At 41.8% G+C, this 15371-nt stretch overlaps 1 protein-coding gene across 6 annotated transcripts in view; it reads left to right on the top strand.

Moving 5' to 3' along the window:
* The window catches only part of DAB1 (DAB adaptor protein 1), a 1124084-nt gene that overhangs the window by 990167 nt on the left and 118546 nt on the right, over window positions 1–15371 (top strand). For all 6 annotated transcript variants that reach the window (XR_013960044.1, XM_080658163.1, XM_080658159.1 and 3 more), the window contains one exon: window positions 6296–6394. Coding sequence is in view for 5 of the 6 variants with exons in the window: in XM_080658163.1 (XP_080514289.1) it covers window positions 6296–6394 (99 nt within the window). In the remaining variant the exon portion in view is untranslated. The remainder of the gene's footprint in view (window positions 1–6295; window positions 6395–15371) is intronic.

Genomic DNA, 15371 nt, shown 5'->3' with positions numbered 1-15371 from the left:
CATATATGTTTAATATAATTGGAATAACTATACAATTTTATATTCTGCTTTTTTCTCATCTGATAATAATATGTTATGAGCACTTTTAAAATTATCTTCAAATTGTCACTGAGGATACAGCTTGGTCAGTATAATGTTTTTTAAATATAAGAAAAAAAGAATTAAAAAAAAAAGCTGGCCAAGGCCTAAAAGTATTAAATGGGACAGTATTTGTGAAACACTTTTCTTTAATATTTGCTTAATAGATCACAGCTGTTATTTGTTTATACCATAAGATTTTTCTCAGCAGTTTGACATGTATATCCGATGCTAAATCTCCCTAAAGTATGACTGTAGGAGTCATCATTTTTAAAACCTTTTAATTTTCTAAACTATGTATCCATTATTTTATTTTTATTTTTATTTTTTGCTGTCGCATAAGCAAACTTTATTTGAACAGTTATGTGTCTGTTGATTCTAAGGTGTACTAGAAAAAAGACATAAAAGACATCCAAATTGTGATTTCACAGGTTATCACCTTGGAAGAGGTTAATGTATCCTTTTTGATAATTAAACAATGTTCTGAGCTTTGAGGGAAGTCCAACAATGAGCCCTCTTCTTCTGCCAAGTTCAAATCTGATTGACAAATAGACAAAGGAATCTGAAAGGAAGAATTCTAAATTCCAGCTTTATAACTGTTATGTGCTGCTCTGGAAAACATGATGTAGATACACGGGCATAGTGGGTATCCTTGAAAGAGACAGGCTATCCCACTTGATTTATGGGGAATTGGATAACCGCAACCCTCCCTATTCTCCTCATCCCTGTTGCTGCTCCAGAGCAGGACCTTAACTCACTCATGAGATCAGACCAGAATGCAACATCACTACTAGCAGGCAGCTTGCAGAGAGAACCCAGAAGAGACTGAGCCATGTGTGCTTGGCTTCTCTCCAAACTCCCCAATCAGGTAGCCACACCTGCTTCCCACAGAGACCCTAATGCAAGGTGGGGAGAAAGGCCAGGATCTTGATTCTTGCCGAAGTCCCTCCTTACTGAGTTTGAGGCCAGGCAGATAGAGATTTGCTCCTGACAAATGTTGATTAAAAGACATCAAGATCTCCCATGACTTGGTTCCCACCCATAGTCACAATCTGCTGATGAGAAAGGATCTGATGCATCCCTCCCCCATAGCCCCATCTCCAGCATCCTGGTAGATAGCCACTCAGCAGGCATCTATCACAGAGTGCCTCATTGGCCAGTGGCCTTCATGGAAGCACCAAGGCCAATGTGGACATGAGGCAGGAGTCGGCTTATGCTCCCTGAAGGGTCACGTAATGTGAGCCACATTAACTGGATCAGACCGAATGATAACTGTCGACCTGGAATATGTGTGTGTGTGCGTGTGTGTGTGTGTTATCTGCAATGAAGTGTCCCATCTGTTTTTTTTGTGTTTTTTTTGAAGTGTCCCATCTGTAAACCTTCATAGCAGAGGGGCTCCCAAAGCCCTGAGAGTTTGTCCTACTATACACACTCTTTTCAGATCTGCTGAACTTGAGGGGTTTTGATTCATGACAATTGTGTTTCATTATTTGCAAGTTGCCAAGAAGAATGTTGACATTTCAGTCCCAGTGGTCTTTCTTTGGGAAACACAGAAACATAAACGATCGAGTCGTCCTTTGGCCACCTGCCCAGGAAAGAGAGAGACAGAGAAGTACAAAATGCCTCTTAGCATTGCCAAAAGGCCCACTTGTTCACGGTAGACCATATGAGCAATGAATATAATTCTTTTTTTCTTTGCTAGGTTCTCTGAAGCTGGTGCCTTTCCTTGTACAGTTTTCTCTTGGATTTGAGAGATTTGAGATGGGGTTCACACTGTGAGTTTGAGTGAGCCATTGCCTGTCTACCAACAAATCACTGTCATCACCGTATTTTAATTTTAGGGTCAGCAAAGTACTTCAGAATACATTATCTCTTGATCATGTGAGATAGTAGCCTCCCAGTCTTGTAAATAAGAAATCTGAGGTTCGTGGTCATTAAAGGATTTGATCCAGATCCTTCATTTAACCTTCATTTAGCCCAGAATTCAAATGCAGATCTTCAGAAGACTAGTGTTTGACAAGACATAGTGTAAGGGTAAATAATATTCTCTTTGATATATATATATATATATATATATACATATATATATATATATATGTATATATATATGTGTGTGTGTATATATATACATATATATACACATATATATGTATATATTTTTTAAATTAATTTCAGAGAAGAAGGGAGAGGGAGTGAGAGATATAAACATCAATGATGAGAGAGAATCACTGATCAGCCACCACCTGCACACCTACCAGGGATCGAGCTCGCAACCTGAGCATGTGCCCTTGACTGGAATCGAACCTGGGACCCTTCAGTCCTCAGGCCGACACTCTATCCACTGAGCCAAACCAGCTAGGGCAATAATATTCTCTTTCGATCTGCATTTAATCTATCTTGGTTCCCCTCCTAGATTTTAAGCCAAGCACATGGAATTGCTTGCTAATATCAATATTAGTACTAATAATACTGGTAACTTAGTTGCTGAGTTCTCCCTGCACACCTTGCAAAATGCAGATGTGCATGCTCACTTAAATGCTCCAGCATCCTTATGAGGCGAGAAGCGTGATTAGTCTTATGCCAGAGTTCTCCTTCACAACTGAGTCTGGAAGCAGGTGGCCCCGCCTACCTATTTTCAGAACATCTTTGACATGCCTGTAGTATATTGTGTAGTCCATTTATTTCATCTGTGCTTCTCCTCACGTAGCTTACAGAGTGCTATTACAGAAGGAACTCCAGTATTGGAATCTGAAAAATCACTGTATTCTGTAGGTCTTGTATGTTCCTTGAAGTTTGGGGTGGTCACCTGACCCTCCGACCTATGTTTCCTCAGATGTGAAATAAGGGAGGTCATTCTTACAGCCCAAGATTGTCATATGGGCTATATTATATAGCACATCAGAGAACTTCTACATAGTGGGTACCCAGGAAAATGTTTGACTTCCTAACTTCCAGGTTTCCAACTGTGACTTCCTAGGTCAGGCGGCTAATCCTAGGCACAGAGGCCCAAAAGGCACCTACTTCCATATCTTTGACCTCTCCAGCCAGTGCTGTCCCCAGGCCTCCGTGAGTTCCACGGAGCAGCAGTGAATCATCCTGGGGAGATGAGGCCCAGAGGCAGCACGTACTGTCTGGTGGCGGGCGTGCTGGGACTTAGAGCAATTTTTCAGAGTTTGACTCAGGGTCTTGTCTCTTAGGAGAAACGTGTTCAATAAATTTGGAGTTTTATTTCCCCAAAGACAGCATCACGTGGATAGTCCTTCTTGCTTTCATTTGTCATGTAAAGCGACCGCCAGCAGCCCCAGACAAAAATGCTCCTGGAGCATGTATGTCTGCTCTGCCCACCTTCTTTATGTTCCACCCTATTCCACCAGGGCGTTTGTTGATAGCTTAAGTGGAACCAGGAGGCGAAGGGGAGCAGTACCTAGCCAGCACTGCTATGTGCCGGGCATTATTGCTGTTTGATGTGGCAGTAATTCTAAGTGCGAGGGACTGTGAGGACTGTTTTGGAGAGACACATTAAAGCTAATCTTCCTGACCCAAGGTGTAGGCCTCTCCACCCTCTGTCCTGCGATGTCCTCACCCAGGAAGGGGTTAAATAAGAAGAAGGGGCTCCCCTCCCTTTGACATTGTCCTTCCAGTCCTTCCATTTATGATGGGGCTACTTCATGTTCTCGCTTTGTGTAAGTCTGGCTACTTGAGGCTGAAGGTTAGGCAGAAGAGGGCTGGCAGCATAAGTTATTTTACTCCAAATCCAGCCAAGAACACAGTTTTCAAAGTCAAATTTTCCTGGGTTCAAAGCCTGGCTTGTTCATTGCCAGGGCGAGGGGCAGTCGCTTCACCCTTTTGAGTGCCCGCTTTATTCCGGGCTCTGTTCTCAACACTGGGCACGTAGAATGAATAAAACCAAGTTTCATGAACAGTTGAGCTTTTGTTCTGTTGGGCAAAGGCAGCCAGTCAGCAAATGAATACATATCTCAGATGATGGTAAGTGCCATGAGGAAGAGATGTCGGGGGAAAGAATGAGACAGAGTTTGGCAAGGAGGGTGGAGGGGTCAGAGACCGTGTCTCTGATGGAGTGGCATCAGACAGATATAGGATTCCCCTGGGATTGCAAAGACACGGACTTTGACCATTCCCCCAGGTCCTTAAAATCATTCCTCAGTAAATCAATGGGAAAGCAAGCAGTGTGGTGAGAAATTCAGGGACCTTTGAATAGGACATGGGTGTTAAAGAGACAGAGGACTTAGCTTTGAGGATGAGTCCCTCTCTTTACCTATTTCCTGGGCAGTCATTGGAGGTGGAATCTTATGTCAGCATGTACCAGTCCCAGATCTGAAGGAGGAACCCTGGGTAGGGCTTTAGAAATGTGTCAGCTTGCTAGAAAAAAAGACACAAGGTAAAGAAATATATCTTCTCTCTGCGCAAGAGACTTGAGAGCTCAGTTGTATAGTTTCAGCTTCCCCCCCCCCCCCCCTGCCGCAACTCTGCCATCTCTGGACTTTCTAGGCATCATTTTCTCATCTGTCAATCTGTCAGTTGGGAAATTGGAACTGATTAGTTTTAAGGTTTTCTCTGGCTCTAACATTCTGCACATCTGTGAGTACAGAATAAGAGGCACTTAAGAATGAGTGGGCAACTCCCCAGGTAGTGAAATTCCTACTCATAGGCACCTAAACAGTAACTGGAATGTAAGTTTTAAGGGACAGTCATTCATTTACTAGAAGAAGTTATTTTTTATTACATCCCTGCAATGTACCAGACATGGGGCTAGGAACATGAAATAAAATATTATTTAATTCTCTCAGCCATGCCAGCGAGGTATTTACACTTGGGGAAGTGGAACTGAGAGGTGAGTAATTTGTCTGAGATCATAGAGCTAGGAGTATACTTCAAATGTTCTGAGTATTTTTAATACCCAGCGTGAGGATGATCAAACAATCCCAAGAGAATGAATGCCCCTCCCTGTGCCTTCTGGTTGTGTCAATTGCTCTCTAACCTCAGTTGTTCTCAGAGACTGATGTTGAGCATTTGCTCTTCTGAGAACAGCACGGACGACTTTTATCTCCTGGAAATATGAAATCAGTACTATTTTAGACTTGACTACGCCTAAAAGTCCAAACCCACAGCTGCCGAGAGTCGGGCTTCATCTCACCCTCTGCAGAGGCTAATAGGTGCTAAAGGGGCTAGAAGCCTCAAAATGCTTCAGGCAGAGTCACCAGCAGCCCTTGAGTGCAAATCCCTAGATGTGTCCTTACCCTCCTAGTCGTAGCCTAGTATGAAACCCATGCTTACCTATACTTGGCCACCACAGAGGCAATTTAAAAAGCAAGTGTCTTTACTCTTAACTTGCATCATATCGACTTCAGGAAACTCAGGATAGAACGTTCATGGAACAATAATTTACGGAGACCCCCCTGCCCTCTGGGACTGTGCTGGGCACCTGGGAGAGAGCAGAAAGCAGAGCAGTTTCCCTACCTTTTATGACATTTACCTTCTAATTGACTCATATACATACCTTTAGTTTATAAAACATTTGAGAGTGTGTGGAAACAGATGTTATGATAAATGGAATACTTCGGGTCAGTAAGTACTTTATTTGAACACCCAGGAATGATAGGGAAAAGAGTAGGGGGACAAACAAAATCTCTGTGGGTAAATGTTACAAACCATAGGCATAAACGATGATAATCATATCTTTCCAAGCAAAAATTGAGACATGCCATAATTTGGCAATAATTTTTATTTTCTTAATGTTCTCTAAATTGATTCATATGGAAAGTTTCCCCAGAAGCATAATAAAAATAAAATATTTAAGAATCTATTCCATGACTCACCTTTATTGAATAGATTAAAACCATATGCAATGCAAAACCCAGCAAAGCTATTAATAAGAAGACCATATTGTGTGTCTCTCGGGATCGCGAATTCTGAGCCGAGTACCTAGGCACAGAGTAGGTATTCTATAAATCTTGGTTAGCCAAATGAGTCGGTGCTCAGATATCTATTTATACAGTGTTCGAACAGCGAGGATAAGCATTCCCCGACAACGTCAAGCAGATGCAAGCACATTGAGTTGGGAAACCTGGAAGGAGCAGAGAGAAAGGCGGGTGCCTGATTGGTGGCACCGCCTGATGGTATCTGACATGCCTTTGGGACCAGAGGGCATTTTCAAATGAAAACACTAAAGTAAAAACCATGTCTTTCCTCTCAACAGGGCGTTGTGGCTGGCGCTCGTTCCAAAGGAGAACACAAACAGAAAATCTTTTTAACCATCTCCTTTGGAGGAATCAAAATCTTTGATGAGAAGACAGGGGTAAGTAAAAGAAGCACGAGGCATTGTGCAATTGAATCCATTGACAGATGTGCCCTTAAAAGCCTGTCTGCGCTGGGCAGGAATATCAAACGAGCATAAAAACACATAAAGCAGCTGACAAACTTGATCAACTGTGATCGTCCATCAAAGGGGGGCTCTTCCCGGACTTGGCCACAGTGCGGCTGCACCATGTTTCTTAGCGTGTAATTGTGATAAAAGTGTCACCCGGTCCCGGGAATCTAATGGGAGATTGATGAGCTTTGAGGAGCGGTGGGCAATGTGACGGTTTAAGTTGAATTTCTTTGTGTGTTGGCAGCTTTAACGACATGCGTCCTAGAGGGAGATGCATAGGGCTCTTTTGACTCCGTCAAAGCATCCAGACTCTCTTGAGTTTAACCTGTGGAACCTTGTAGTTGCTACAATCAAAAAGAATAAATGGAGTTTTCCATCTTTAAAAAAAAATCTATCACTGCATGACCAGGAAATGTAAGCGCTAATATGTTTGTTGAACGAACCAAAGACATGGTTTTGTGTTTTCATCAGCCTCCCAGAGGCAATTAGCTCCCAGGTTCATCCCCAGGGCTTGTCTGACATTGCGGGTCCTGTGTATTGATGGTAAGGGAGAAACAGAAAAATAGTCTATGACCTGTTTCATTGAGAGGGCGAGCATCAAATGGACATATTTGTCCTTTTACTCATGTATTCACCTCCACTGAACTTCACAAGGTAATTTATCAAGCACTGTATAAATAATACTCTACTCGCCAAGTTAATTAACCTTTGTCATGTTGCATTATTTTTTTCTCCCCTTTGTTCTGACTCATACTAGGATAAAATGTCAGTAGTAGGGTGATGATTTAGCAGTGAAAATGGGTCTTCCTGAAGAAAAGTTATTCCTGAATAACCATAGGACAGATAAGGGCACACTCATGTTCATAGCAGCTTTATTCACAATAGCTGAATGGTAGAAGCACCCCAGGGGTCCTCCCATGGATGCACAGACAAGCCAAATGTGTATATGCAGACAATGGAATAACGTTCAGCACTGGAAGGAGGGATGTTCTGACACATGCCACAACATGGATGGACCTTGAGGACATTTTTCAAGGTGAAATGAGCCAGTCACAAAAAGATAAATTCTGAAGGAGTCCACTTACCTGAGGTGTCTAGAGGAATCCAATTCAGAGACGGAAAGTAGAATGGAGGTTGCCAGGGCACGCGGGCGGGGCAGTGAAGCGTTAGTGTTGAATGGGGACAGAGTTTAAGTTTGGGAAGAAGACAGCAGTGCTGATGGAAGGCTGCAATGGTCACACCACAATGAGAATGTGCTTTATGCCTCTTAAAAATGGTAAAGTGGTAAATGTTATGTTATGTACATTTACCACAAGAATAACTGGTAATAATAATGTCAGTTTATTGAGAACATGCTGTATACTAGGTCCATATTAGTCACTTTACACACATTATTCAGTTTTCTCCTCACAAAGCCCTTTGAGATAATCATAACAATAGCTCCTTCATCAAGCACATAATATGTGCCACACATTGTTGTCAGTCCTTTGTAAGTACCCACCCATTTAATCCTTACGGTAACCTATGAGGTAGGGCTTATTGTTACCTCGATTTTATAGTTGAAGGTATCAAAGAGAGAAAAGTTTATTAACTAGCTGAAAGCCAGTGGCTGTGGAGACAGGATTTGAACCCGGGCAGTCTAGCTCACAAGTCTTTTCACTTAACAGCATTGCAGGTTCTCTCTCAGTATAAGTGGCTTTCCTAAGTTCACCAGCATGGAGGAGGCAGAACTGGGATTTAGCCTCCAGCTGACATAAGTCAGAACTCAACACAATTGACTTCTGAAGAGAGAGCAAGGTGGGGCTGCCTACCTGGGGCTGCCTCAGTAGGAGGGGGCTGAGAATGAAGATACTAGCATCAGTAGTGAAGGAGCTTGAATGCTGCAGATTAAGAGCCTAATGTAAGCCTCTCCTACCTTCCTGAAAGTATGGTTTTCCTTTTCCTGGGCAGACTATAGATTGGACACATGTGCTTAGTTTTGAACCACACATTTTAAAAAGGATAAAGCAAATCAAAGAATATCCTGGTAAAGGAGACCAGGGCAGTTGGGGGATGGTAAACTATGCTGAGCCAAGATTTCTTAACACACACACATGGCCTCATGGGATCCTGGATACACACAGGAGGCAGAGAGCCTTGGGCTTGGAGAAACGTGGAGGATATGGAGTCCTTGGCATTCTTTGTGGGAGGGAGGCAGGTAATACGGATCAAGCCTGAGAGGGTTTCACAGTGATTCATATGCTGCGATCTTATGTCATCATCTTTAGTCTCCCTACCCATCACCATGACAATTGGCCTAACCAAAGGGACAGGAATGAGGTGGAGTATCAGATACTTTATCTCGTTTGGGGGACATATTTTGAGGCCTTGCTATTCTATCATGTACCCCACCACCAAGTAGGCTGTGCCCAGCTAATTGAAGTCCTAATCACCCAGTTTAACTAATGAAGTGAGGTAGTTTATATTCTTTACACTTATCTAAAACTCACTCAAGGTGGCTAAGTTGTCCCCAAAGAAAGATACCACCAAACCTTATAATACTAGTTTTAATTCACAACAGTAAAATCATTATTTCAGTCCAAAGCCATCTGGCCTTATGGAAAAAATGTCAGATCCCTAGTGGAGAATCAGATGGAAGGCAGAGTTCAGTGCTGTCTGTCTGGCTTAGTCCACTCTGGTTCTGTTTGATTAACGTCGGGCCTCTGTAAGCCCTGCTTTTGCATCCTCGCCTTGTTAATGTGCCTGAACACAGTCTGGGGAAGCTGGTGGAGGGGACTGAACGTCTGTAAGCCTGAAGTGGAGACAACAGGGAGCAGGGCACCCTGTGTTAATAGTGTTCATCTCTCTAAAGAGTCGTGTGGTAGAAGGTGGTGATTTGTTCTGTGTGACTCACGAATAGAACCAGACCTGGTGATAGGAGTTTCTAGGAAGCAGTTTCAGTTTATGCGTAAGAAGAATTTTCCACCACTCAGAGCTGTTGAGCAGTTAGGTGTGGTGCCTTCTGTGCAAGTGAGTTCATGGTGGCGGGGAATATTCAAGCAACAACCATAAGAAGGGAAATTGTGGAAGGGAGTTGAACAGAAGTGAAGTATTGAGCCAAGTCACATCTAAGGTGATGACACTGTTTTTAAGTCTTTGTCTCCCTTAAAGTAAATTCCTTTCAGTATGACTTATCTTCAGATAAATAGAGATTTTACAAAACCTTCATTGGAGATTATAAGCAGGAAAGATTTCTTAAACCTTTGTCATTGCCCAGCAGGGGACCGGTTGAATTGTGCAGGGTAAGAGTCTAAGTGAAGTATTCTGTCCTAAATATCAAAGAAAAGGAAAACTGGGTCTTTGTCATTTGGAATGTCCAATTTTAGTTGTTTATCATGTCTGAAGTATTTCTGCACAAGCTTGACTGCACTTTTTTTTTAAATCAAGAAAAGAAACATTTGCAGAACGTGACAATAGCTAGAATTTTAAAATCCAAAAGCTGTCAAAAATGTTTTGATCCCAATTAAAGAGACCCTTTGCAGCAATTTACACCTTGTCTTGAATTTCAAAGTATTCTTGATCCCAATCCTTATATGAGTAAATTTTGTTTTATTATTAGCATGTTGCAGGGAATAAGTCAGTATTGAAAGCTGTTCCTATTTTCAGATACCGAAGTATTGGTACTATGTCAAAGGAATCAGTGAGAAAGCAGAAAATGTCATATATAAATTCACTGTTGTTAGTGACAGTGGAAGCAGTAGCAAATTGGGAAAGGTTTCATATCAATATGTTACTGGGTCCTCAAATTAGACAAGTGGACACAGAGGCAAAAGGGAGGTCATGTTTATGTTGCAGATAAGGAAACAGGCTCTGCAAGTGTTCCTGACTTGCTGTAGACTCAGAACAGACCTTCCAACCCCAAATCCTGTGTCTTTCCAGGGAAAATCATTGAACTCGCTTATTGTCCCATTTACAATTTTGTCCCATAGAATTATTATAATTTTATGCCATAAAAATCAGCAATATTTCAGGATCCTAAAGAGAAGTCTGTTTTTCAGGATGGAGGACAGTGGTATGCATCATCTTTTCAGGATGATGTAGCATTTTGTTGCTACCATCCCGTGTGCATATTGCTTGTTCATTCGGTTTAGCCATCACTGATTTGGCACTGTTATGTGCACCATTCTAAGTACATTACAACAATTCAGTGAAGTGTAGATGCTGTTATTCACACCATTTCACAGATGAGAAAACTGAGGGCCAGATCATTTAAGTCACACAGTTACTAAGGGCAGAGCAGAGATTCAAACCGAGGTAGTCTGGCCCAGTATCCTTAATGCTAGTAAAATATTGCTAATTATAATGGACCTGCCTTAACAAAATACCATAACTAAGTGGCTTATAAACAACAAGCATTTATTTCTCACAGTTCTGAAGGCTGGGAAGTCCAAGATGAGGGCCCTGCCAGATTCAGTGTCTTGCGAGAGAGCTTACTTCCTTATAGAAGGTGCCATTTTGCTATGTGCTCATGTGGTAGGAGGGTCAGGATGCATTCTAGAGCCTCCTTTCTAAGGACACTAATCACATTCATGAGGGTTCCATCCTCATGACCCTCAAAGGCCCCACCTCTTAGTACCATCACCTTGAGAGTGAGAATTTCAACATATGAATGGGAGGGGTGCACAGAAATATTGAGAGCACAGCAATAACAAATTTAGAAATGATTTCCTTTTCTATATATTAGAACAGGTTCCATGTTAGCCCTGTCTCATTGTCACCATTGTTCACTTCCTGATGAGCTTTCCTGAGTGAAGACAAAAGGGTGGAGTTACAACAGGGACTGTCTGGTGGACAGAATGTTGGCAGTGGAACCAATACCTGGTCAGGCAGCTGCGTGTTGGATGCCTGTCCTCTGCCATGTGATGCTCTGTGTTCTGGGGAGTCACAGATGTATAATGAGTGGTCCTTACCCCTAAGTGGTCACAGGCCAGTGCTAAAATGAGACTCACCGATTGAACTGACAGCTGCTTGAGATACAGGTGTGAATGGAGTTGTCAGTGCTCAGGGCATCAAGACTGGGCTGTCCCAAGAATATGAAGGAAGGTTTTTACAGAAAAGGGCTCACTGATTGGCTGTGGAGGAGTATGTTGGAGAGGACCAGATGAGCAAGTCGGAAAGAGAAAACTGTATTTCTAAATGCACAACTGTCTAAAAGAGAAAAATATGTGTGCTCATTCATTCTTCCCTGGAGGAAATGTTCACTGAGTCCTTCTAAAATGCACAGATGAACAGGGTGCATCTTTCTGTTCATCACGTTTATCTATCTGGTTAGCATAATGACATCCACATAGTACATGCTCAGTGATACTGCGCAAAAAATAGACTTAGTGCTTGAGAATTGGCAAATGTACACAGAATACGCAGGGCATGGCAGGGGAGAGGTGGAGAGTGGCCCAGGATTGAACATTGTCCATTATAATAGAGGGTCACGGTGTTTTAAATGCAAGGGCTGCACTTAAATTTCAGGGCTGATTTGATAATTTATTCTTCAGTGAAAACCAGATGTCACTTTATCTGTGTCTCATTAGAAATAGGACTGTTCTTCCCTCAGTTCTAACCGGATGGTCTGGGAAGAGCTCAGAGGAAGAGGAAGGAAAACTGGTCCTAGGGAAGAAGGCAGGGAGGATGGTGAAGGGGCTATAGAGCAGGATGCTGAGACCTGGAGGGCCTAGGGGTATCCCTGTCATATTGTGTGCCACTGAAACTAAACAGTACACACTACTCTCAGGACTGGTGATATATCTTTTTCAATTCATGTTTTGGATTTTTTTGGATAAATACACAAATGTGGAATTGCTGGTTTGTAGGACAGCTATATGTTTAATTATTTGAGGAAACCATATGGTTTTCTGTAGTGGCTGCACCAATCTGTATTCCCATCAATAGTGCATAAGGATTCCCTTTTCTCTACATCCTCTTCAGCATTTGTTATTTTTATATTTTTTTTAAATGATAGCCATTCTGAGAGGTGTGAAGTGCTATCTCATAGTGGTTTAAATTTGTATTTCCCTAGCTAGTTTGGCTCAGTGGATAGAGCGTTGACCTGCGGACTGAAGGGTCCCAGGTTTGATTCTGGCCAAAGGCACATGCCTGGGTTGTGGGCTCGATCCCCAGTAGGGGGCGTGCAGGAGGCAGCCAATCAATGATTCTCTTCTATCATTGATGTTTCTATCTCTCTCTCCCTCTCCCTTCCTCTCTGAAATCGATAAAGAAATACACTTTAAAAATTTTGTATTTCCTTGGCGATTTGTGATGTTGAGCATCTTTTAATATGTCTGTTAGTCATCTGTATGTCTCTTTGGAGAAATGGCTGTTCAGTTTCTCTGCCCATTTTTAAATTAGCTTGTTTGTTTTTTCTGCTATTAATTTGTATGGGTTCCTTATACATTTTGGCTACTAACTCTTTTTCAAGATGTATCATTTGCAAATATCTTCTCACATTCAATAGATTGTCTTTTCATTTTGTTGATGGTTTCCTTTGTTTCGAAAAACCTTTTTAGTTTGATGTGGTCCCATTGTTTATTTTTTCTTTTGTTGTCCTTGCTCAAGGAGACATGTCCAAAAAGATATTCCTAAGATTTATATTAAACAGTTTACTGTCTGTATTTTATTCTAGGAGTTTTATAGTTTTAGGTCTTACATTTAAGTCTTTAGTACATTTTAAGTTTGTTTTTGTATATGGTGTAAGAAAGTGGTCTAATTTCACTTTTTGCATGTGTATCTGCCCAATTTCCCCAACACCAGTTACATTGTATATTTTTGTCTTCTTTGTTGTAGATTAATTGACCATATATTTATGGACTCTGTATTCTATTCCATTGATCTATTACCTGTTTTTAGGCTAGTGCCATACTGTTCTGATCATTGTAGCTTAGTGGGATAGTTTGAAATTAGGAAGCATATACTTTCCACTTTATTCTTCCTCGAGGTTTCTGTGGCTAGTTGGAGTCTTCTTTTAGTTCCACCTACCGGTTTTTCCATATTAATGACTAACCTGTAAGCAGGACTTATGGTTTATAGCAGGCTTTTGTGGATCTTGTCTCATTTGACAGCCAAACAACTCTTGGAGGTTTTTAATTAACCCCCTTATATAGCTGAGTCAATTAAGGTACAGTTAGGATAAGTGGCTTGCTCATGGCTACTATGTGTAGCAGAAGCTGAATTCAAATTCACATTTTATGACTCCTAAGCTTGTTTTCTTTCTTTTACTCCAAATATTCTTCACTTGACTGATTCTGTAAACCCTAATGGGTATTTTGGATATTTATGTAAGCATTTTTGGTGGTATCATCTTTTGAGTTAGCCCTTTGTACACCATTAAGCGTCTACAGACGGAAGGGGTGGATTTTTTAAATTAATTCAAAATATTGCGGCTTGTGGGAACGGTTTCCATTTTGGATGCGTGGCAGTTAACTAGTTAAGGGTGGTAATACAGGATTTTATTAGGAACTGAGGATGCTAAACATTCTGCAATTGACAGGACTGTCACACAGCAAAAAAAGTTTCCTTTGCCATATGACTTTCTAATGTCTTATCAGACACTCATGTGGATGAAAAGCCTATTTATATTACCTGAATCTCAAACCTCACTCTATTTAACATATAAGCAAAGTATTTCTGTACCAGATCCACAATACTGAATTTCCCAGAAATGCAACTAACCTGAGAGAGAGAGAGATGTACCTTGTTGTTCATCATTTTGGAAAGCCATACCACTGTGATGTGTTTTGTATTTGAGTTATCAACACAGCACTGCTGTATCCATTTCATATTCACCATAACTTAACTAATTTGGCTCTTCTTTAAAATGTCAAATATAAAGAAAAGAGTGTCAATAATGAGTTGAATGCTCTCTTAAACCCAAATTTATTCATTATAAGAAAGTGTAAACATAACACTGTTGTTACATTCTTTTATTGTAGTTGTAACTAAGTATAATGAAATCCACATGATTTTTATAAAAAATCGTATTCTTTTATTTCTCCTTTATGGTATAATTTGGACATTTTGATTTGCTTAAACTTTGTATGTATAGGTAGATTATATAATCATTTTAGACAATAAAGGAAGAATTATAAAATATTTGTTATTAAAAGGAGTTGTTGAGTTAGATAGGGTGAAGAACTGTCTAGGCCATGCTACCATTTTCATTGGTTCATTCATTCATTCATTTATTCACTCATGCTACATATGCTTCTTGGTGAATAGGGATGAAACCTTTCCTTCCAGGAACTTATAGGAGGTAAGACATATATATATAAACTAGAGGCCTGGTGCACGAATTCGTGCACCGGTGGGGTCCCTCTGTGTGGCCTGCAGGGATCAGGCTGAAAACTGCAGTCCAGTGCTGCCTGCAGCTCCTACCTGCCACTCCTGCTCATCCTGGCCCCACTGTGCCTGCCATGGGCTTGCACCCAATCAGTCCCCATTGATCAGGAGAGGCTCGCGCTACCGCAGCAGCGCTCACCAGCCATGAACCTTGTGTCTGGTGCCCTCCCAAGGGGGAGTGGCCTGTGGAATCAGCTGAAACCAGCTCTCCAACATCCCCTTAGGGGTCCCAGATTGCAAGAGGGCACAGGCCAGGCTGAGGGATCCCACTGGTGCACGATCAGGCTGGGAAGGGACCATGGGAGGGCTCCAGGGCTGTGTCTGGCCCATCTCGTTCAGCCCCGATCAACTGGACCCCAGCAGCAAGCTAACCTACCAGTCAGAGCATCTACCCCCTGGTGGTCAGTGCACTGATCATAGTGAATGGTCGACCAGTTGACTGTCTGCCCCCTGATGATCAGTGCACATCATAGCGAGCGGTTGAGCAGCCTTAGCATATCATTAGCATATTACACTTTGATTGGTTGTTCGGTTGTTC

This window comes from Plecotus auritus (assembly GCF_963455305.1).
Source record: "Plecotus auritus genome assembly, chromosome: 2".
NCBI classification, from domain to species: Eukaryota; Metazoa; Chordata; class Mammalia; order Chiroptera; family Vespertilionidae; genus Plecotus; species Plecotus auritus.
The sequence above is the reverse complement of the archived record's forward strand: the minus strand, read 5'-3'. Positions and strand labels throughout refer to the sequence as shown.